General features: G+C 39.3%; 1 protein-coding gene across 1 annotated transcript in view; it reads left to right on the top strand.

Annotated features, from left to right (window-relative positions):
- Positions 1 to 7006: 7006 nt before the first annotated feature.
- grm1a (glutamate receptor, metabotropic 1a) overlaps positions 7007 to 23191 on the top strand; it is a 47794-nt gene continuing 31609 nt past the window's right edge. The window contains exons 1-3 of the mRNA XM_037685479.1: positions 7007 to 7069; positions 7650 to 8499; positions 12303 to 12552. Coding sequence (XP_037541407.1) covers positions 7773 to 8499; positions 12303 to 12552 — 977 coding nt within the window. The 5' untranslated portion in view covers positions 7007 to 7069; positions 7650 to 7772. The remainder of the gene's footprint in view (positions 7070 to 7649; positions 8500 to 12302; positions 12553 to 23191) is intronic.

Raw genomic sequence — 23191 nt, 5'->3', positions numbered from 1 at the left:
TATATATATATATATATATATATGTGTGTGTGTGTGTGTGTGTGTGTGTATGTATATTTAATGTAAATATATCTGGTCTCTCTGCTAAACAATTTTCAAATAGACTGATGCTACTTTGTTTTTCTGACAGCCAAAGTTTAGTTGAAGCGAACAGTTGTATTCTGTTTTTTTTTTTTTTTAACCAATAAAATCATTTTCGCACCCCGTGCTGAAGCTTGTACACCCCCCTACTACAACCCGGTTGTTGTCAGCGGTAGTTTCTCTATTAAAACTACTTGTTCAGAAAACAATGGAAAGCTAACTCACTGATCCCCACCGGCTAATAGCGGCTAAAAAATAAGCTCCGAAGTTAAACGCTTTGTAACTTTAACAAAAACACTGTCGCATTCGAAGTGCTTCTCCCCTGACCGTAATGGAAAACGAGTAAAAATAAGTGTTCAATAGTTTTTTTTAAAGAAATGTAACAAACCTGGCTGTTAACTGTAGTTATCTCGGAGAAGAAACTGCTAATAATAGCTAACGACTTATACACAAACATCTCTTCTTGGTCCGCTGACTTCTTCTTCGTTGATTTAATTCCGGTTAGCAAAGAATAATTCGATCATTAGCGCCACCAATCGGTGAGAAGAGTGAACCTCCACTAAAATAAAGTACAACGTCTGAACTTTTTCATGAAATAAACCCAAACGTTTGAAGAAACGATCAATCACAATATTACATTACATTTATTAAATTTACGTACTTTTTTTTTTTAACAATTGAACTACATCTGCATACTTTATTGTTATTGTAGCCACTCATATGTTCTGCACATTATACCTGCTTAGACTTCTTACATGAAATTATTAAACTTTATTTTAAGTGATTTCCCCAATAGAAATAGAGATATCTTCAATTCATTCAAAAACATAGTTCACTTTGTAATCTAACTTGCTGGATATTTGTCTCCTTGTGCTAAATTTAAAGCTACTATGATGCAACTGTAGGCATATGGCCCCTTTAGCTTTTAGCTATTGTTCTGCTACTTATAATTTTCAACAAGTCGTTTTATTCTTTTAGCTTTTAGCTCCAATTCTGTTATTTTTAGCGTTTGTGATGTTTTTAATTTTTAAATACGGTTTTGTTGCTTTTAGTCAGGTCAAGTCAAATTTATTTATAAAGCACATTTAAAACAGCATTTAGTGCTTAACAATAAGATCAAGGCAGTTAAAACAAAAAGAAAGCAACAAGATGTAATTAAAAGCAACAAAAAGGAAAACATAAAAATACCAAAACAATGAGAAACAATGAAATAGTAAATCAAATTGCATCAGTGAATACAGGTGTGGTGTGTTGGGGGGGCAGATTGTTCCAAAGTTTAAGGCCCATGACTGAAAAAGCCCGATCTCCTCTGAGCTTCAGCCTGTTTTTTGATACAACCAAAAGCACATGGTCTGGTGATCTCAGTGCCCGAGAAGGAACATATGTTGAAGTAGGTCAGAAAGAGGGTGCAAGGCTGTTAATGCACCTAAATGTCAACAGGAGAATTTTAAAATAATTTCTGACATGCACAGGGAGCCAGTGAGGGGAGGACAGAACTAGTGAAATGTGTTCAAATCTATGAGTTAATAGTCGAGCTGCAGCATCTTAGCTCTTAGTTAGCTTTTTATAACTTTTAGCTCCAGTTTTCTTCTTTGGCTTTTAACTATCCATTTGCTACTATCAGCGAATTTCTACCCTTTTGACACTTTTGTCTTTTAGCTAGTATTTTGCTACATTTAGCTGAAATTTTGTCTTTCTTTAAATATTTTAGGTGTCCTTTTACTTTATTTTATTTTTTATTTTTTAGCTTTTATCTATCTTGTTTCAGATTTTTGCCACATTCAGATCTTGCTAGTTTTAGTTTGTTGCTACTATTAGCTTTTAGCTAGCATTTGGCTCCTTATAGCAACATTCTGTTTCTTTTAGCTTTAAAAACTTATTTTTATCTGTCACAGAAAATAAATATTATTTTAGTTTTTCAGTTGCAGCCCTATTTTATGGTTGATGATTTTTGACACAGAGTCATTACATTTTAACATTTTTTTCTTGCTGATAAAAAAAAAACAAGTTTCTTTTCTTTATATAATTTATTTTGGTATTTTCTCATTCTCCAACTTTTCAATGAAATCTGTAAAATTATCCTTCTTTTCCCCTATCTCCCCAGTGTTTTAGTCTATTTTTAATTGTCATTACCTCCTGATTTGCTCAGGGAAAATGTTAACTGTTATTTTATTGCCAGTCTGTTTTGGAAATTCTTCAGCAACAACAATATATGTTTGTATTTGTTAAAATAATCCCCAATAATCCCATCAACTGAGTTGCTAAATTATGATTTTTAAAATGCAATAACTGGGAATAAGCACAAGAGGCCCCTGCTGCATCTACTTCTATTTTGCAGGCTTTTGAATATTGGTTGAGGATGAAACTACTCATTAATGTTGACAGAGAGGGAGATGCTCTATTTTGAGGATGGGGTCACCTACACAACATGAAGCGCCCCCCCCCCCCCCCCTCCAGGAGGAGCTGACTCATGGCCACATCGGTGCTGAGCAGAACTGAACACGCCAACAATCATATTTTTATAATATTAAAACTACCAAATTCTCCCAATAAAATAAACAGATAAAAGGATTTGTAATAAGAATTTCAAATCCTATATTGGTAAATTATTTACACTTTTGAACTTTTTTGCAAATTATACTAACACAGCTGAACACTTAATAAAATATTCATAAATAGATTTACACTGTAGGGTCTGTTAAAACCAGGACTGTGTTGTTCTTGCATAAGAACGGAATGCAGTAAAAGTATTTTTGTCAAATATTTTATCTTGATTTATTTAAGTGGAGAAGAATGTTCATATTTAATGCTTTAAATTATAATGCTACATATCATGTAATGTTTTTCAAACACAAGTGTGATCCCAAAGGGCAATAAAATATGATGAAATAAATATTAAAACAATATGAAAGTTTATCAAATCAACTTTTTCATCGTAGTTAACAATGAGATGTAAGTCGATATTTAGGAAAATAACTAAATATACAGAAAATACCCCAAAATATTAAAAGTAGATCAGTTTTAGGTTTTAAGTTTTTGAAGGTGGGGTGTATGTATATATAAAAAAAACCCAAACCTTTTCATGGGTGCTGAGTTAAAATTTAGGGGTGCTTGAGCACCCCCCCCCCAAAAAAGCACAAGGTACTTACAGGCTACCAGCAGGGGTATTTACTTACAGGTTACATATAACACTATTTACAAGTATTTACCAAGTATGTGCAGGGTATGTACAGGAGTACTTACAGGGTATATACCAGTGCTCTTACAGTTTACCTATGGGGTTACTTACAGGGTACCTACAGAGGCACTAACAGGGCACTTACACTGTATGCACAATGTACTTACAGGCTACCAACAGGGGTATTTTCAGTGTACAGGTTACATATAACACTATTTACAAGTATTTACCAGGTATGTGCAGGGTATGTATAGGGGTACTTACATGGTACTTACAGGGTATGTACCAGTGCTCTTACAGTTTGCATTTGGGGTTACTTACAGGGTACCTATAAGGTACTTACAGGGGTAAATTTAGGGCACTTAAATGTACAAAAGGGGTACTTACAGGGTACCTAAAGAGGTACCCTGCTAATCTAACGCTAATCTAAAGAGGTATTCACAAGGTACCTACAGGGTTTGCACCAAGGTACTAACTTACAGGGTACTTACAGTGCACCTACAGGAGTACTTACAGGTTACTTAGTAACAGGGTAAGTGCAGGGTACTTACAGAAGTACTAACACGATACTTACAGTGTATGCACAGGAGGCCAATAGGGCACCTAAAAGGGTATTTACAGGGTACCTACCATGTTTGCATGGTGGTATTTATTTACAAGGTTATACGATGGGGTACTTACGGGATATCTTCAGGGGGACTTTCAAGGTATGTATTGGTAGATAGAGGTATTAAATGGACTGTACTTATACTGTATAGTGCCTTTTTTGTCTAGTCAAGATACTCAAAGTGCTTTACACTACAATCTGTGTCCTCATTTACAGGGACACTTCAACATGTGAATACTGGTGGAGTCGAACTCTCAACTCATTCATTGGAGGGCGACCACTCTTAACCACTCAGCCACAGCTGCCCCACTTACAGTATATGTAACAGTACAGTATCTTACATGGTACCTAAAGGGATATTTTCAGAATATTTACTTGGTGCCTACAGAGTGTACTGGGGTTACTTACAGGGAACTTACAAGGTTTGCACAGAGGTACTTACTAACAGGACACTTGCAAGGGTACGTCCTTTTACAAGATCCTAATTGTTTAACTTTAACACATTTACCACGAGAAAGTATTTAAAGAAGCCTATTTGCATTCAAAAACTTAACCCTTTCATGCATGAATTATGATGACTTCAACCAGGATTTTTTTCTAAAATGTTTTTATTTTTCTTAGGACATAAAAAACTGTAGAAAAAAATTGTAAAAATTTAATTTATTAATTTTTTTTCCATATGTCCACTCAGCTGGACATCATACGTTTCGAGGTTCTTTACTAACGAAATAGTGTATGCTATAATGTGAACATATTTTGAAATATTTTGACATTGCTTAAAACACAGCAGTTGATCTGAGGAAACGTGTTTTCTCTGCACAAAGGTAAATATGTGTAATATGAAAAAATGCTTTGTTATTGTGCGAATGCTTCTGAAGCATTCACACTATTGTAATTGTCTTCCGTGAATTTTCGCCACAATTCACTTCCTGCAGTTTTCAAGCTATATCTTTTTTTTTTTCCATTTAACTTTTCATTTACCCTTTATTTATACAGGTAGTCTCATTGAGTCACAAGAACTCATTTTCAAGAGAGACCTGTTTTTGGGAGCAGCTGGTGGGGGTTTAGGGCCTGTGGGGCAAATGAGGGTGGAGGCAGGTGTGGGTGTTTCACCTTTTCCACACACATTTTGATGTTGACGGTACCGGGAGTTGAACCTGCAACTTTCTGATCACAGGCCCATCTTCTCTAACCTCTGCGCCACCACTCCCCTTTCAACAAATTACACCAAATCATATATCAAAACGTTCAGCTCTTTCAGGAAAATGCTGCTATGACTTTTGGTATTGATGCAACTTAAGCTTTTAAGCTTTTTTCCTTTTTTTGTTTACACTTTTGTTGTCAAAGAAAATGAATTGAGCTAATTTTACATCCTCAGTCTTTAGATCTGTTTACAACCTTTTACTGCTCCTTTCACATTTTGCTCTGGTTCAGCTTCTTTGCAAATTTAAACTTTTTTCAGCTACTTTCAGCATTTTTTTTTTCAGCTTTTTGTGCTCCTTTCAGATTACCAGTATTTCTGCTAACTACAACATTTTTCTGCTTCTTCTAACTTCTTTTTGCTAATTCCAACAGAAATGGACAAATTCTGCAAATTTCAACCTTTTCTGATGTTTTGGCTACTATTTAGCTGTTTTATAAATTTATTTAATTTAAGCTTGATTAGTATATTTAGCTGTTTTAGCCAATTTTAGCTTTTTTTTTTTTTTTTAGCAAATTCCACTTTTTTTTTAGCTCATTTCAGCTCTTTCTGATTTATTTTGGTAGTGTAAGTTTCTTTCTGATTTTCAGCTGTTTTTCAGCTGCTAATTTCAGACTTTTTAGCAAATTTCCTACTTTAGGTGCTCATTTCTGCTTATTTAAACCAAATTCAGTAGATCTTTCTGGTTTCTTGTGGTAACTTAGGATTGTTCTTGTATCTCAGCTACATTTCAGTATGTTTGCTAGCTAATTTCAGTAGTTTCCAGCTGCTAATTTCAGCCTTTTTAGCTAATTTCCAAATTTGTGTGCTCATTTCTGCTTATTTAAACCAAATTCGGTAGATTTTTTTTGGTTTTGTTTGGTAATTTAGGATTGTTCATGCATTTCAGCTCAATTTCAGTATGTTTGTTAACTAATTTCAGCTGTTTTTCAGCTGCTAGTTTCAGCTTCTTCTTTTTTTAAGTTCTTCTGCAAAAAGTATTCACACTGCATTTTCACAGGAAATGCAATTTCTCTAGTTTTTATTAATTTTATCAACTTTGCACTAAAACCCCCCTCCCTCCACCTCCACCACCACCACCACACACACACATCATCATCATCATCATCTTGAAGACAATAAATCAGTTTAGGTCTCTGGTGAGGTCTTATAGTGAACCCGGGCAGACAGCAGTCTGAGAATAGACCCAACTCTGCAGCCGCCCTTTGCCCCGAAGAGCTGCTGCAGCATCCAAACACACGCTCCTTCTCAAACATGTCACTTTTATTCAGGTTCAGTTACAAATGATCGCTTCAGCTACAGCTGCTGCCTGCCGTGAGTCATGCCCCTGTCCTGCACGTGAAGACGTCTCCCGTCCCCAGAAGGCAAACCTTAAGATGGTGTGTGGAGTAAAGTCTTCTGAGCTCTAACTGACATCTCTGACCTACAACTAAACACAAGATGGCGCCAAGAATGATTTAAACCTCTGTCCATGGTGCTGAAAACATCTGCGGGCCACCTTCTTGTGGAGTGCAGGAGCCAGGGGCCACAGCTGAACTCAGTGAGAAAATAAACAAGAAGCAGTCTTATTAGCTGTTAAGGCACTATATGCAATGTGTTAATTTCTTCATTTTAAAATGAATCATGCAGAAAATTCCAATAAATACTAACTTTTTTTTTTATTCTAGACATTTAAAAGGTGGATTTATTATCCAATCATTTGATGTTTATTTTTGAAAATCCATGTGAAATACTAAGCTGATACCTGCGTTTTCTCATAAAAGGGTTAGATATGAATATTTGCAAGTGCCACCCCAATTAATAAAAAAATATATATATATATATTTTAATGGAAATAAATGCAAGAGTTGAGGAAGAAGAGAGAATGAGGTGGGTGGATCTTCATGCTCTGAGTTGGGCGATCAAGAGAGAGAGAGGAGGAGAGAGAAACCGAAGTAATACAGAGGAAGAGCACGCGCAAAACAAGACGAGAGAAGGCACGAGCCATGTTCCCAGGATTCAGGTAAGTTTGGATGCTGCACAACAGCCTCAAACAGACAGTTTCAGACAGGTTTCACATGGCACTTGAAGCAGATGTGTCATAATTTGTGATGAAATATTCATATTGTTATTCACGCTCAGTGTTGTAAACCGATGCTTTGTTGAGTGAAACCCCGAACCAAAACAGTCTGGCCTCATTTGCGCATTTTCCTCGTGTGGAATTCTAAACACCACACAGACTGGATTATATATATATCTATATACATATATATATATATATAGATATATAATACTTGTTTGATTCGTGTGATTTGGGTTGAACCGTGAGGAACATGACCCGAACTGTCCCGAACACGTCCTTGTGTTCGGAAGGTGCGCTGTCCTCGGTGCTGAAAGCAGGTTGAGTTTTTCTCAATGGACAGCAGAGACTGGACCCACAGCAGAGGTTCTGACCCACAGAGGCTTTGGTTCTGAGTTCAGGAACACACATTTCACACTAAGCTGTGAGTTAGACGACCTGCATGGCTTTGATAGGAAGAAACGGGTGCACTCCTAACATCTGGCATCCATCACATCAGCTTTGTCCTGTTTCCCCTCTGCAGGTGTCCGTGGATCCCCTCCAGGTGTCATTCCCACGGGTTATGGCTCGGATAAACGTGGAGTCGCTCATACACCTCAGATAATATGCCAGCGCAGTTGGCGCGGCTCCCGCTCTGTGGCGCAACATGGCACGCGTAAAGATGGGTCCGTTCGCTCTCCTGTGTCTCCCCGCGTGTCTCCTCCGTGTCCTCGTGCTCTCGCCCAGCAGCGGCCTCGGCAGCATCCACGAGCGGTCGGCGGTCCCCCGCGCCGCGTCACGCTCCGTGGCCCGCATGGACGGAGACGTGATCATCGGCGCGCTCTTCTCCGTCCACCACCAGCCCTCCGCGGAGAAGGTGGCCGAGCGGAAGTGCGGGGACGTCCGCGAGCAGTACGGCATCCAGCGGGTGGAGGCCATGTTCCACACGCTGGACCGGATCAACGCAGACCCCAACCTGCTCCCCAACATCAGCCTCGGCTGCGAGATCCGGGACTCCTGCTGGCACTCCTCCGTCGCCCTGGAGCAGAGCATCGAGTTCATCCGGGACTCCCTCATCTCGATCCGGGACGACAAGGACGGGTCCAAGTGGTGCATCGACGGCACCCCGTCCAACCAGCCGCCGCCTTCCAAGAAACCCATCGCCGGAGTGATCGGTCCCGGATCCAGCTCCGTGGCCATCCAGGTGCAAAACCTGCTGCAGCTCTTCAACATCCCGCAGATCGCCTACTCTGCCACGAGCATCGACCTGAGCGACAAGACCCTGTTCAAGTACTTCCTGAGGGTCGTCCCGTCAGACACCCTGCAGGCCCGGGCCATGCTGGACATTGTCAAGAGGTACAACTGGACCTACGTGTCTGCAGTCCACACTGAGGGTAAGAGAGTCCAGCACCGACCCCAAACCACCAGAACATTCCAAACACACCAGCTGTGATTATATCTGTTAACATTCAGCTCAGTTTAATAAAAAAAAAAGGCTCCATATTTAAATTCAACTTTAACATTCAGTCCAATATATGCCAACAAGGAAAAAATAAAATCTAAGGAAGTCACTGCATCTTTACTTTGTAGCGGTCCCTCGTCATGCCCATGCACTGGTGCCAGTGGAGAGGAACAACTCCCATTTACCTCCAGCAGGCTTAGAATAGGCGACCATCTTCCTCAGCTGGCTGGGGTCTGAGAAGACAGGAAGGAGACACAGAGGAGCACAGGAGGATTGGTCCAGGTTACCATGGGAAGAAAAGCGAAGAAAATCACAGGTTAATGACAGCAACAGCTGAAGAGAGAAGAAAGAGCAGCAGAGTGAGGAAATGTGTTCAGTATGTCATATAGTGTAAGCTGTTGGCAGCAAAACTTACAATGGTATCTCACTGAGCTGCAACTGTTGGGAGACTGGTCGGTGAAAAATGGTCTTAAAAATGCAGGAGAATATGTGTATTTTAACTTTGTTGCAGTCTCACTGAAATCGAGTTTGTGACTACCAAACCAGAAGGCTGCATTTTGACTGGCCATTAAAAAAAACAAAAAAAAACCAACTGGGCCTATTTTTGGTGTTGCACATTCTTTTATTGCCCACCTCCACCCACATCGTACCCACCTTGGTAGCCGTCCAAACATTTATTATGTATTCTGCTGAAGTAGACTTTTGAAATGAGAATAGTAACTTTAGCTCTGGAGCTCTTGGAGACGTCTGCTGCAAAATTCAGATGGGTTGAAGACGGGTTGGAGCTGCCTTCGGTGATTCTGTGACTATTTCCATATAAAAGAACCTGACATTCAGGACACTCCCTCATGAATTTCATTTAGCAACTCCTTGCAGCCCACATTCCCCGGGAAATTCACACCATCCCTAACTATAGAGATTTATCATAAAAAGCAAGTCTTAATTCTAGTCTAAAAAGTATAGAGTGTCAGCCTCATGGACAGAAACTGGAAGTTGGTTCCACAAGAGAGGAGCCTGATAACTGAAAGATCTGCCTCCCATTCACTTTTAGAATCTCTAGGAACCACGAGTAAACCTTCAGTCTTGGAGCAAAGTGCTGCGTTAGGAAATTATGGAACAAGAAGCTCTTTATTATAAGCTGGAGCTTGGTAGTCGAGAGCTTTGTGTTTTAGCAATGCCAATAGAAAGAAGCTAAAAGTGGATAAAAGCCATTCCTCCTAACGCTCATCATAACTCCGACAGCAGAAAAACTGCAAACGACAAATTGTTTCTGATTTTAATATGGAGTTAATAACAGCACAAAACAATTTCAATAACTGTTGTAGGATATTTTTGAGAGGTCATTCACTTTGACATAGCTAAGATCACGTCCAGTCAACACTTTAAATGTCCTTATACTCACAAACCAAAATACGTATTATATAGCAAAATGACATTTTCACATGTGCCTTTCCCCCGTTTGTCTTTGAAGACCTTGATGCTATTCTTTTTGTGTGTTACTGTGTCACATCTGTGCATCTTCAAGGGTTTGCATCGTTTAAAAGAATACAATAAATACTGTGTTTGTTTTTCCACAACTTCACACCTAATTTGTTCTGTTGTTTGGGAGAAAAGTGTGAACTTCTTGGCTGCGGTCATCGCAGCAGGTTCCAAACGCTACAGGAAGACACAAGAAGCCAGCTGAAGTCCGTGTGCTCCTTTGGAAAGGGTCAGTTTATTTGCGCAGAAAGGCAAAGCAGCTTTCTTTGAAATTTGTTCAGAAACAAATGACTTAATATATATATATATATATTCAGTTTTCTTTTAATTCAGCATATCCCACCATGATTAGGCAACTTTTTCTTTGAGAACTCTTCCCTCAGCACAACGGCGTGCAACGGCGGTGGACGGGAGATAAAAAAAGGAAAGACGGGATGGGTAGACAAAGTAATTACTGGGAAATGAATTATGTCCGAGGCTTTTCATTAAAGTCTTGGTGAAACACGGTCCGTGATGTGCACCTCAATCAGGACTGACAAGATACATTAAGCAGGGTTTTCCCCCACAGGAGCTGCAGACGCACCGAGAGAGTCAAGCATCCTCAGAAGGCCTTTTTAGTCAGTTCCAGGCGAGGAGCACAGTTAGCGTGATCAGTTCGGTGGTGGGAGGAAGCAATAGGTTCCAACCATGGCCTGACCCTCCTTTGAGATGTGATCAACTCTCAGTTGTGTTAATTCCTGCAAGTAATGCTCAAACGAATGGATTGCTCAAACGGGGTTCTGTGGAAAGTATATGAACTAACAATGTCTTACCTGTTGTAGATAGCTCTTTGAACAACCTTAGATTGGAGAAAAAGAGGTGAATTCTGACTGGACTGACAGAAACTAAAGGGTAGTTTTCATCGAATTTCACTGCAGCTCATTTTGAGGCCATTTCATAAACTTCCATCAGTTTTTTGGTTCATTTTAACATGATTGCGGTATTCTGCGGGGAGCGGTGCAGCTAGCTGTTGCTGCTGTTTGTGCAGTCAGAAAACTACAAGTAAATAACAGTGTTATGTGAACTATATTAAGATGTACATGCTTATAAAATAGCATATTCATGAAATGCTGAGTCTCAAACTAGCTGCCTGCTTATCAGTCCGTTCAGAAATTAACCAATTTATCTCCAAACTGAGGTTGCCCAAGCACCTCATTTCAAATAATCTCAACTGTCACTTTAAAGTTATGGAAATAACGTGCAGCCAGTCTTTATATGTATAAATGTACATGTTGTAGTTACACATTGTACACTGGACAAATGTGTACAATCTGACACGATGTCCTGGTCACATGCAAACCCTCCTATTTGTCTCGTTATCTCTTCAGTAATCTCTGAGCACATGGTCACGGCGAGCTCGTGAGTTTTCATCCTCCGCCACCCCTAGACTAGTTTTAAGTGCAGCCTGTTGCCCGTGGCAACAGCTAGAGCAGTGAAATTGCTTAAATTACCTGTCTCAATAATCATCTGTGTGGTGGGACTGCTCCGAGCAGGTTTTCCGGTTATTGTCAAATGGGGTGTCAACTAATGCATCGCCACCGCCGCCCACCGGTCTCACAGCCACGACGGAGAGAGTAAAATAATTATTACACATCGTTATTTCCATTAACTCAGAGGCGAATGAAGAGAGACGATTGACAATATCATCAAAGGACTATTGGAAAACCAACACACGGAGCCATTGTGCGTCTGAGTGCGTTCCACTGATGTCCGTGCATGGATGGAATATTTACAATTGTCACATCGAGGCAGTGACACGACAAATGTTGTCACGAGTTGACAACCTCTGATGACATGCACATTCAGAGACGTGCTCCGGCACACGCAAGTGATTGGATTTTCTGTGTAATCCACCTTCCAGGCTGAGGAGCTGTGTTTGGAAAAAATATATATATATCATCAACCGTTCAAACACAGCGGTCCACGCGGAAGCAGTAGATTTAGAGCCCGAACAGCTTTGGCTCTTGATTAGGACAATTCGGAGTCGAAGAAGGACGGTCGACGACTGCAATCAGCAGCATGTCTGACACTGATTATCAGAGGATCAGAGCCTCGGAGCTCAGCCGAGACAAGACGCAGCAAACAACTGCTGAGGGGTGTGATCTATGCACCGCTGAGCAGTAAATAATGCAGATCATGTGGTGGAAAGTATATTCTCGTGACTAGGAAAAGCATCAACTGTTCGACTTCAACTATGTTTCGGTGTTTCACCTTCAGGGAACTACGGCGAGAGTGGCATGGAGGCCTTCAAGGAGCTGGCCTCTCAGGAGGGCCTGTGCATCGCCCACTCGGACAAAATCTACAGCAACGCTGGCGAGAAACACTTTGACCGGCTCCTGAGGAAATTACGAGAGCGTCTCCCCAAAGCTCGTGTGGTGGTGTGTTTTTGCGAGGGCATGACCGTCCGCGGCCTCCTGATGGCCATGAGGCGTCTCGGGGTGTACGGGGAATTCCTCCTTGTTGGCAGGTAAGAATTTGTGCATCTGTAATTAAAAAAAAGAAGCTTTTATTTGACAGTTCAGAGCAACTCTCTGGATGGCAAAGACTCTTAACAGACTGTGAGATGCTGTGTTGTCTTCCTGCGGCGCGTGTCGCCACGGCAACGGAGAAGTAGACCACATACCAATTGTGCTGAATTGAAATGTTCTCCAGCAATGAATAATTTCTGTTGCACGTAAACGCAGTGATGAAGGGATCAATGCTACTGGCTCATTCTCTCACAGTTGGTGTTGTTGTGTCAGACAAACAACCAGAACTTGGATACGTGCGTTTATAAACATTAAGATAAAGAACAAGACGATTTATGATGACAAAAAAAGTTTGTGCATACGCAGCGTAGACGAGAACTAAGATCAAAAGAAGCGTTTCAACTGCTGCCAGTGTCTCATCGGAGGTCACCATAGTAACCACACACCTGCGTTTCTCGCTTCCTGCAAGAGAGACAGACACAAACAGACTGAAAAGTAAGCCTCAAACTGTGCAAAAGAATGAACGATGTACTGTGAGTGGCAGAAGACTCCGTCACGATCCTCAGGTTTCAGACCCATTGGCAGGCAGGCGAGGAGAGCGGGAGTTTAAATAAAATAATTGATTAAACTCAGGCCGGTGAGGCAGCAAAAAAAACGTACAGGCGAGCAAATACCGAGCTGAACAGAACGACGGACGAGCTGGTACGGAACGGGACATCAGAATAAACTGAACAAGGCGGGTAATTGGACGGACAGAAACAGAAAGAGGAAGACCGTGGAGCAGAGAGCAGTGGTCGTACGGTTTGGAGGTGAATGGAAGAGGTTTAAATAAGGCAGAGGAAGCATGGGTAATGCGTGCAGCTGGAAAGGTAGGTGACTGAGGACAGGTGTGAATGATTAGGGGCTAGAGAGGCAAACTGAGGAGTGAGTGACAAAAATGACAGGAAACAGAAAAGGAAGATAAAGACATGGAAATACAAAGAAAACAGACAAAAAGGAACAGACCATGTCACTGATGGTCACACACATTCATTTTAATGTTGCTACAATGTTCATTTTGTAGGAGATATGAAAAGTTAGACTGTTCACTTCTAGGTTTGAAGAGTATATTTTGAGCTAAAATACAGCTGAACTCTATGGAAGGCTGGATGTGCACTGTCTGCACCCTGAGGGGGTTTATGAGAAAAGCACACGCCCTATAGCAACAACAGACATGCTGGGTTAAAGAAGACAAAAATGCCTATGGTAGTTGTACTTAAAGAAGTGTTTGCAAAACGATTACATTTTTTTTTTATATATCTCAAAATTCAAAGTGTGAAATCAACTGCCAGCTAAATATTTTACAGTGAAATCAAAAAAAAAAAAAAAAAAATCAATAAACTTAAACTGTGATTGTGTAAAAACAATTCAAATGCCAGTTTGGACACGTAAAGTCCAACATTTTGCGACCCATTTCAAATCTGATGCTTTTATTGTGAAGAATTCACCAGCTGTAGAGCTCCAAAGAGGACTGGACTTGATCACACGTTTAGTCAAAAACCCACTGATGTCTATGAGGGGAAAAGTTCTGTTTATTTGCTAATTTTGTCTACGTTATGTAACACAAAATTATTCTCAACTGAGCCACACATTCACTGTATAATTTCCAATGTTTTTTTTTTTTAAGCTGCATGGTGTGAAGCAGACAAAATGTGACAAACAGCACAGAATAGTAGTAAGAGCAGCCCTGTACTTATGCACTGGCACGCTTAATAATAACTTAATCTTTCCCTCTCCTCTTCCTTCTTTTTTCTTTATGGTAAGTAAAGCTAAATGACAGAGATAGACTTGAGTCGCCTCACACACAGGGCTGTATAATGCTGCAAAATGATCTACAATGAACATTTGCAGGTGTTAAAATAAGTGGAAGCAGAGTTGATGATTTTCATCAGCTCATTTATGCATCTTTTGCTCAGTTGCAAGGCAAAAAGGATTTAAATGCACTTCATGAGCTAATAATCATTATCATGCAAATTCTTTATGTGCTGTCCGTTTCAACTGGGTGAACCCTTTCAGGGCCACAGAAGAAAATGAAAAAACAGAAATCAAAACTGTGCTTTTTTTTGGTATTTTTTTATGTTTTAAATTTATTTTACCAGGCAGATCTTGAGATGTTTGATGCATTGATATGTTTCTCTGTTGCTGGTTGTGGTTCCTGCTGCCTCAGCGGTTTCCTACTCATGCAGGCCGTCCTTGACTGTGACCCGAGACATGCTGCTAAATAAATTTGGCCAAACGCAGGTCAGAGTGTCACTTCTTCTGTACCACAGCTGTCTGCTTCTGATGGGATTTTACAAAGATGCACAGTAATTATTGTGAGTTCTTGTCCTGCCGGACTCTGAATAATAATAATAATTGAACCAGGTTCCAAGAATTTGGTTTGTTTCCAAAGCATAAGAATATTCTGATAGTTCTTTTTTTTTTTTTAAACAATTTACATTTTGTTTTGACGACAGAGAAAAATGTCTAAGTTGGGCTTGACATGGACTTTGTTGAGTCATTTTGTTGATGTTTGCTCGAAGCAGGAAAGCTGCTTCCTCTTTAACAGTCAGCTATTCCCATAAGTGCTGTGCTGTTCCTAAAAGACCTGGTTTTATGTTCTGGGTGTTTAAGTGTGGAGTTTTCGTGTTATGCTCCACGCCACAGTCCAAAAACTCTGACAAAACCACAGTACGTTGTGACACTTTGATCTTTTAATAATTCAGAATCTGATCAGATTAATTTTCAATATCTGCACTTACATCGTCAGCTATGATGCTGCGACCTAACACACTTAATTCAAAAATAAACATATAAAGTAAAAAAGGCACACGGAAGATCTGAAAGACTTGTGAGAAACCACTTACTATACAAGAGACTTCATGGAAAAAGACAGAAATTTAATAACTTAAGAAAACACAAAAAATATTTACATATATATCCCATTGATTCAAAGTGATGCCACCTCCTTTAAAAAACAGATTATTGTTCAGATCTCTGTCAGATTTTATGATCTAACTGGAGAAATGGAATTTTCTGGAAAAACGTAACGTTAACGCAGCGTGCTGAATGACTGTGCTGAAACTGACTTGTTAGTAGCTAAAAGTAGAACACCAGCTGAAAGTGAAAGGAGTAAAACTGTCTCAAAGCTAAATGTAGCAGACTGATGGTTAAAAGCTAAAAGTAGCAAAATACTAACAATGAAACAAACGTTTCAAAATGCTAGCTGAAATTTACAACTGGCTAAAAGGTACATTTAGCAAAAGGCTAGCTAGAAGCTAAACGTAGCAAAAGACTAACAATGAGACAAACGTTTCAAAATGCAAGCTAAAATCTACAACTGGCTACAAGGTACATTTAGCAAAAGGTTAGCTAAAAGATAAAAGTAGCAAAAAACTAACAATCAGAGTCAGAGTCAGAGTCAGAGTTTCTTTATTGTCATTCGCACCTCATGTGGTACATGTGGTGGAGCGAAATTATGTACACAGGGTCCCAGTTACATCCAACAATAAAATGTATAAGAAAAACAGTAATAACATCTAAGATATGAACTAAGAAAAACATCAACTAAATATACACTAAGCACTCATAACATAAAACATTGAACATCAGCACAAACATGAACATGAGTCTGTGTGAGCGGATGAGCACGCATGAACACATCAACAATGAGACAAAATGTTTCAAAATGCTAGCTAAAATATACAACTGGCTTAAAGGTAAATTTAGCAAAAGGCTAGCTAAAAGTAGCAAGTTAAGTGTGGCAAAAAGCCAGTCAAATGTTTGCATACCATTAGCTAAAATGTATATATTGCAATAGACTAACAATGAGACAAACTTTTCAAAACGCTAGCTAAAATCTACAACTGGCTAAAAGGTCAATTTAGCAAAAGGCTAGCTAAAAGCTAAAAGTAGCAAGTTAAATGTGGCAAAATGCCAGTGAAATGTTGCATACCACTAGCTAAAAGGTAAATGTAGCAAAAGACTAGGTAAAAGCTCAAAGTAGCAAAAAGCTAGAAGTAGCAGAAAAGAGCTAAAAACTCAATGCCACTCAAGACATTTCTGCTGAAGCGGATTTCCAAACAAGCTATATTTCTGAAAGAATTGAAGAGATCTCCATGCTTTCCTACTGGGAAAATACAAAAATCACATCTCCTGAATGAGCTGAAGGTTTTCATTCACGAATGGATAAAATTAACCCAAGTATGCAAATTCTGCAAAAATAAAATAAAAGTGCAAAAAAGGAAAACAATGGCGTGAATCCTGACTCAGCACACACGTAAAGATTCTTTGATCAGATCCACATCTTCACTGAGGAATAACGTTCTTGTCATTGCTTGTACCCTTGAAGAAGCCTTTTCTATTTCCTGCGTTATCTTTGACAGAGCGGTGCTCTTATACCCTCAGCCTGCTTATGCTGATAAATTCACTGCACTCGTGGAAATCTGTGTTCAGAGTGGAGGATGGCACGTCTTCGTCTCAAAATGCCTTTTTAAAAGATCTGTTGGAGGGCCGCTAACACTACGATATATCTTTGTTTCTTTCACCCACATAGGAGAAGGGAAAATGTTATTTGAGCTTTTGTGGACGTCTCCGTGGAAGGAGGAAACGCTTCTAGGTCACAGCCTCACAGGGAGACAGAAGGAGGCAAAGAAAGACAGGGTGTGTAAAATGAGAGAACAAGTCTGGGCCAACGCAGATGCTACACCGTGTGTGGCCAAATAAAGCTGGCAGGCAGGTACGAGCTCATCAATGGGGAGCTTGTTTTCTTAATTTACACTTTCACCTCTAAAGTGGCCTCCTTTTCTGGTGTCGTACAGTTACAAAAAAATATACAAACCGAGAATTGATGTGCACTTTCATGACTATAAAAGTTTAATATTTTGGTTCTTGCTGTGATTTTTTGTGATAAAGCCACCAAAATTTCCAGCTTACAGATTTACAGCTGTTATAACTGTTTATAGCTGTTTTGGTTCAATCTTACAGCATTTTTTGTAGCTCTGTTTTGTAGCTGTTTTAGGGAGGAAAAAAAATCCCCTAAAGCTCCGGTTTACACGACGTCAGCCGCAGCAAACAGGTGACACAGAAAGCGAGCAATTAGCTGGTGAACACCATGAAGCACAGGGACGTGAGAAATGATTAGAATCAGCTCAGTGTGCGCTGCAAATGGATAAATCCAACCCTAAAATATCATTAGAAATCAAGACTGTACAGCTTGGATGTTTTAGATGTTTTTGTGTAAATAAGTAAAAAAGTTTTGAACTAGAACAAACCCACAACCTGCGACTATAAGAAGGGGATTCAGCACCTTCACCTTTAGGTGACTGAAACTAGTAAAAGGTCCAAGTTGACATTAAAGGGATAATTCAGATTTTTTTAAAGTGGTGTTTTGAAGAAAGATTATGAATAATTAACATCTTACTTGCAGTAGACAGCTTGTTGAACTCAGTAGTCCCTCGATTATTGCAGAGGTTACATTCCATACAGCCCCGCGAAAGGTGAAAAAATGCGAAGTAGGAACTTTATACTTATTTTAGTTTTTATATATATTTTAAGGTTTATAAACCCTTCCCACACTCGTGTAATGTTCTAAACTCTTAGACTTATGTAATTTTAACAACATACATGTACATGTGCTGTACAGTTCTGCAAAATTTTACTCACCAGCTCTGCAGACCAGCAGCTTGGTTCCGGTTCTGCAGACCTACCCTGCAGCGATGAAGCCCACCGCCCCGTCCAGGTTGATGTGCACGTGGATAACTGAGCTTCAGGAATCTTCAGGAATATTTGCGATTTTCCTGCCCGTTCTGGGAGCTTAATAGATAGCATAGATTTCCGTTGCAAAACTTTCCCTCCACTTTGACAGAAAGCAGCCGCCGGAAGCACTGTTGGCTTCTGGGTAGTGCAGTTCTTTTGACTGGCATTACAGTGTAGGCTTATTGAAAGAAAACTACAAAATGGCAGTGCCTGTCCGAAGTTTTTTTTTTGTTAGCTTTTTATCCAGTACCATCCCAATCATGTGAGTAATATTAAAGTTGACGATCATGTGTCGTGTACAATCTTACGTTGAAAAATCGTGAAAGAGAGAGTTTGCGAAAGTTGAACTGCAAAGCAGCGAGGGACTACTGTATCTCAGTTTAGAAAAATGAGTATAAGAGCAGAGACAGAGTTGTTCATGCTTCTTGACTGTTTTTGTTCACAGTTCAGCTTCACCTCAGCATCCCAGTCAACAGTTTTCACTACGTCCACAGGGGACGATGACGTGCTGATTTTGTAACTGTCCATCCAAAAGACAAGATGAAGAAACAAAGTGTGGGTGATTTTTCTCCAGGAATTAGATGCAGCTTTTGCCTCCCTGTTGTCTCTGAGGGATAACTTATCCTAATGTTGACAGCAGCAAGTCTCTTCACACAGTAGTGTCTCAAAAAAGCTTGTTTTTCCTTCTTCTTGTGGTTTGACTTGCGGTCTTTTGCACCTGTTGTATCTTTTGCTTCACCGTTTTAGATTGAAGAGGCGTGTACTGCAGTGAGCATGGGCAAGGCGTGCACATACAGTAAATCTAGGCAGAACTTGTTTGGACCTTAGCGGACAGAAAAAGAATGACAAAACTTGAATCCCACGGACTGGATGAAGAAAACTTGATCAGCTCTGTTTCTGCCTTAATTCTGATTGGATCATTAGCAATATTAACTTATATTAATGAAATAATAGCAATAATAATAATATAACCAGCAATAGTGCTAAAGCTAGCTAAAGCTAGCTGTCTGTTATTTGGACTTATACAAACAGCCACAGATCTAAGTGAATATTTTAGTGATATAAGATAAACTGTGATGTAAATGGCAGAAATTCACTTTAGTATTGTTCATGCTCAGACTAAGTGCTGGATTATTCATCTGGTCAAGACTAAAACTTTTGCTCTAATCTGAGTTTTTTTTTTTTTAAAGAGCTACCTGCAGCAGGTCAGATAGTGTTTAGTCATAACTTGTCCACACAACCCTACGTTAAGACTACCATTCTTACCTAAAAACACCATTAACAAATATAAAACTTGAATACAGGTTAAAGTTTTTCCATTTTTTTTTCTGTTTTCTACGGTGGCCCTGAGGTGTAAATGAACATTTGAAAAAACGGAATTACATTTCAGAAAACAGAATTACATTTGAAAAAAACAGAACTACATTAAGTCAAAGCGGAAGTGGCCAAAACGGAAGTGGTGAAAAAAAATTGGAATTAAAATAAAAATAATAAAATAAAATAAAAAACAGAATTGCATTAAGCCAAACTGGGGGTGACAGGTATTTTAGAGTAACATGGTGGACATTTGACTCAGGGACTCAATTTATTTTTAATAATTTAAGCATACATTTTTTTTTTAATATAATAAAAAGTCAATGGATGAGAACTATTATTAATAGTACATTTAAAAATTACTTAAAAAAATACAGTTTTTTAAATTTTTACTACTTAGAATTTTAATTTGAGGTTGCATAAAAGGGGCCATGGCAGTGAACCCAAGTTGTATTAAAATTTAGATTTAATTATTTTAAATAATTTCATCTTGTGTGCATGGATGTGTTTTATGGTAGAGGTGAGTCAAACATATTTGAGATTAATAAAATAAATATTGGCCCACCTTTAACCAAAATATAACACATTATGGCATGGGGACTCAAAAGGCACCGAATAGTAGGAATGACTCTACATTGTACATGTTCTGTTTTATGTTGTTAATAAAGTAAAAAAAAAAAAAAAGAACACTTCCGGTTTGGCCTAATGTAATTCAGTTTTTTCAAATGTTGTGTTTTGTTGTGTTTTTTCAAATGTAATTCCTTTTTTTTTTTTCCAAATGTTGTTCATTTGCGCCTCAGGGCCACCGTAGTTTTCAGGAAAAACCTCCCAACAACCTTTAGTTGTACTTTCATCAGGCAAACAACAAAACCAAGCAAGGAGACGACGTTTGAAATGTTTCACACGGGGATGTAATCTTTAAAATAATAGCACCTCGTTATTTTAGTTTTGTAAGATTACTCAAAACTTGTGAAATACCAAGACAGCTTGATGGTATCCATCTGCCTGTTTAACCTGCACCATATTAACACAAACAGGATGCAAGCTTGTGAGTTTTTCCACACTTTTTCACACACAGAGCAGCGGATCAAAACAGAACAGATGTGGGCACACGCAAGTGGTTCGAATGTGAGAGCTTTTGTTGTGGCTGTTCAGCCAACCTGCTCTTCAGACGAGGGCCAGGTGTGGCATCATGCTCGACCCTGTTCATCCTCTCACCGGAGCACTCTACATCCACTCCGCTCTGCTGCTCCATCCATCGGAGAGTCGTCTCTCGTAGCTGTCAGTCAGTATTTCACCAATCAGCTCGCAGCACCTGGCTGGAAATACACAAAACTGCACACATTGTTACGCCGAGGATCGTTCTAGTTTGTGTTTTCATGCAACCCCGATTCCAAAAACGTTGGGACGTTGTGCAAAATGTAAATAATGAAATGCAACAAATTAAATCTCATCAACCCAAGTTCTATATGCAGTGGAGCGTAGTAAATATTTCCAATATTTATACTAACAAGGTCATTTTGAATTTAATGACAGCAGCCCTAATAAAATAGACTTCCTAAAAATAAAAATTCTGCATTGATGGAGCCTTTCTAGATGTGTAAGTTGCCCATACCAGAGGCACTAATGCACCCCTATACCATCAGAGAGGCAGGTTTTTTGTTTGTTTTGCTGCGTGCTGATAACAGGCTGGGTGGGCTCTACTCTTTAGTACAGATAATGAAACATTCATGGTTTCTAAAAATAATTTCAAACTTTGATTTTCCACTTCGCCTCTTTGAGGATTGTGCCCCCTTGTGGTGAAACTGTAGTCCTGCTCCTCCTTGTAACCACTCCCTGTTTCCTACACCTGTGATGCATCATCGCAGGTGTTTGCACTTTGTCTCTTCGGCGTCTCTGTCTCAGTGTTGCTCATTGTCTGGCCATTGTTTGGTTATGTCTCGTGTCTTCCCGACGTGCATCCTGGATGAGTAAGTTTTGCTGCCACTTTAGCTTTTTTGTGTATTTAATTAAAGTATTTTTTAATTTACCTCCTGACTTCTTTGAATCTTGGCTGCATTTGGGTTCAACCACCGCTTCAGATCATAACAGCCTCAGGCCATTATGCTCATATAGATGGTGCTGATCAAAGCTCTGTTTTTGCCTGATAGAGCTTTAACCAACATTTATAAATTGTCTGGGGAGCTGTGTTAAATGTGTTGAAGTGCTCCTGAGTCCATGCAGTCATGTCCAGAATCAAACCTGTTTTTAATGCAGTGGCCCCTGAGGGCCTGAAGATCACGTCAAATACTGACTCTCACAGGGAGTTCTCCAGATTCTGGAAATCTTCTGACGATATTTTGAACTGCAGACGATCGAATATTCAGTCTTATGAATTTTCAGTTGAGGAACTTTGCAAAAATTGTTCCACTACTTTTAGATTCAGTTTTACACAGACTGGCAAACCTCTGCCCATTTTTACTTCTAAGACATGAACCCAGCCCACTTACTAACTTGTTAGCAATTAGCAGGTTTAGTGGTGAAATCCTCTTCCTTATTTATACTGCTTATTTTTAAAACCTTTTGTTGCCCCTGTATCAACCTTCTAAAGAAGTGTTGTTGCCATGAAATTAGAAATATATATATTTTCCCTAAAAGATGGCACAATTTCTTAGTTTGAACAACTGACATGATTATTATTTTTCATTGTGAATAAAATTACAATATTTGAAAATCATTGCATTCTGTTTGAAGATCCATTTTAATAAGAGAATAAAAATGCAGCTGAGGCGGGGATGCTAATTGTGTTACAGAGGTGGTGAGAGAGTTTTTCAGTTCTGCAATTAACTGATGAAGATAAACATTCCTCAGCTGTGGATCGTAGTCTGCTCACAGATTAGAGTGAAAGCCCTCCAGATTAAACAGTGAGAGAAGAAACCCCAAACAGAAAGGGAGATGTTGACAGAAGCAGACAGACTGAAGAGTCAGCTGACGGTTGTGTGAGTTCATCATCAGTACTTCTGTCGCTTTTCTTCTCGGCTGAGTGGAAACTTTTCTCACACTCGTCCACATAAAAATAAAAATGGAACCTTTTTAAACATATTCTATAAAACTGGACCAAATGACTCAATTCTGCCAAAAAAAAAGCAGCTTTAAATAACGTCAAAATAAAGCTCCATATTATTTACAAGTTGTCGCATTTTGACATTCTTGGTATGACATTTAAAAAGTTTTGTGGTTATGGAGGGCCTTCAAAATACTTTGTTCAGTTCTGAAGCTCTAAGTTTAGTTTAGTTTAACATAAATAACTGGAAATTGTTGTCTTTGATAGAAACAACGTGGCAAAATCAGATTAAAGACTCAGCAGAAATCACAGTTTAGCTCAGTTAAAAGTTGACAGTCCTCATTTATTGTCTGTTTCTAAAGGTGGAAAATTAGCGTTTTTACACGTTTCTCTGTATGTTTGTCTGTCAGCAAAATATCTCATGAGCCAGTTAAAAAATTTTGTTGAAACTCTCCAAAAAAAATACAGCGGTCCCTCGTTTATCACGGGGGATCCGTACCTTGAAG

This window comes from Nematolebias whitei, chromosome 12 (genome assembly GCF_014905685.2).
Source record: "Nematolebias whitei isolate Nwh7 chromosome 12, NemWhi1, whole genome shotgun sequence".
NCBI classification, from domain to species: Eukaryota; Metazoa; Chordata; class Actinopteri; order Cyprinodontiformes; family Rivulidae; genus Nematolebias; species Nematolebias whitei.
Note: the sequence above shows the minus strand (reverse complement) of the source record. Positions and strands in the feature narration are given on the sequence as shown.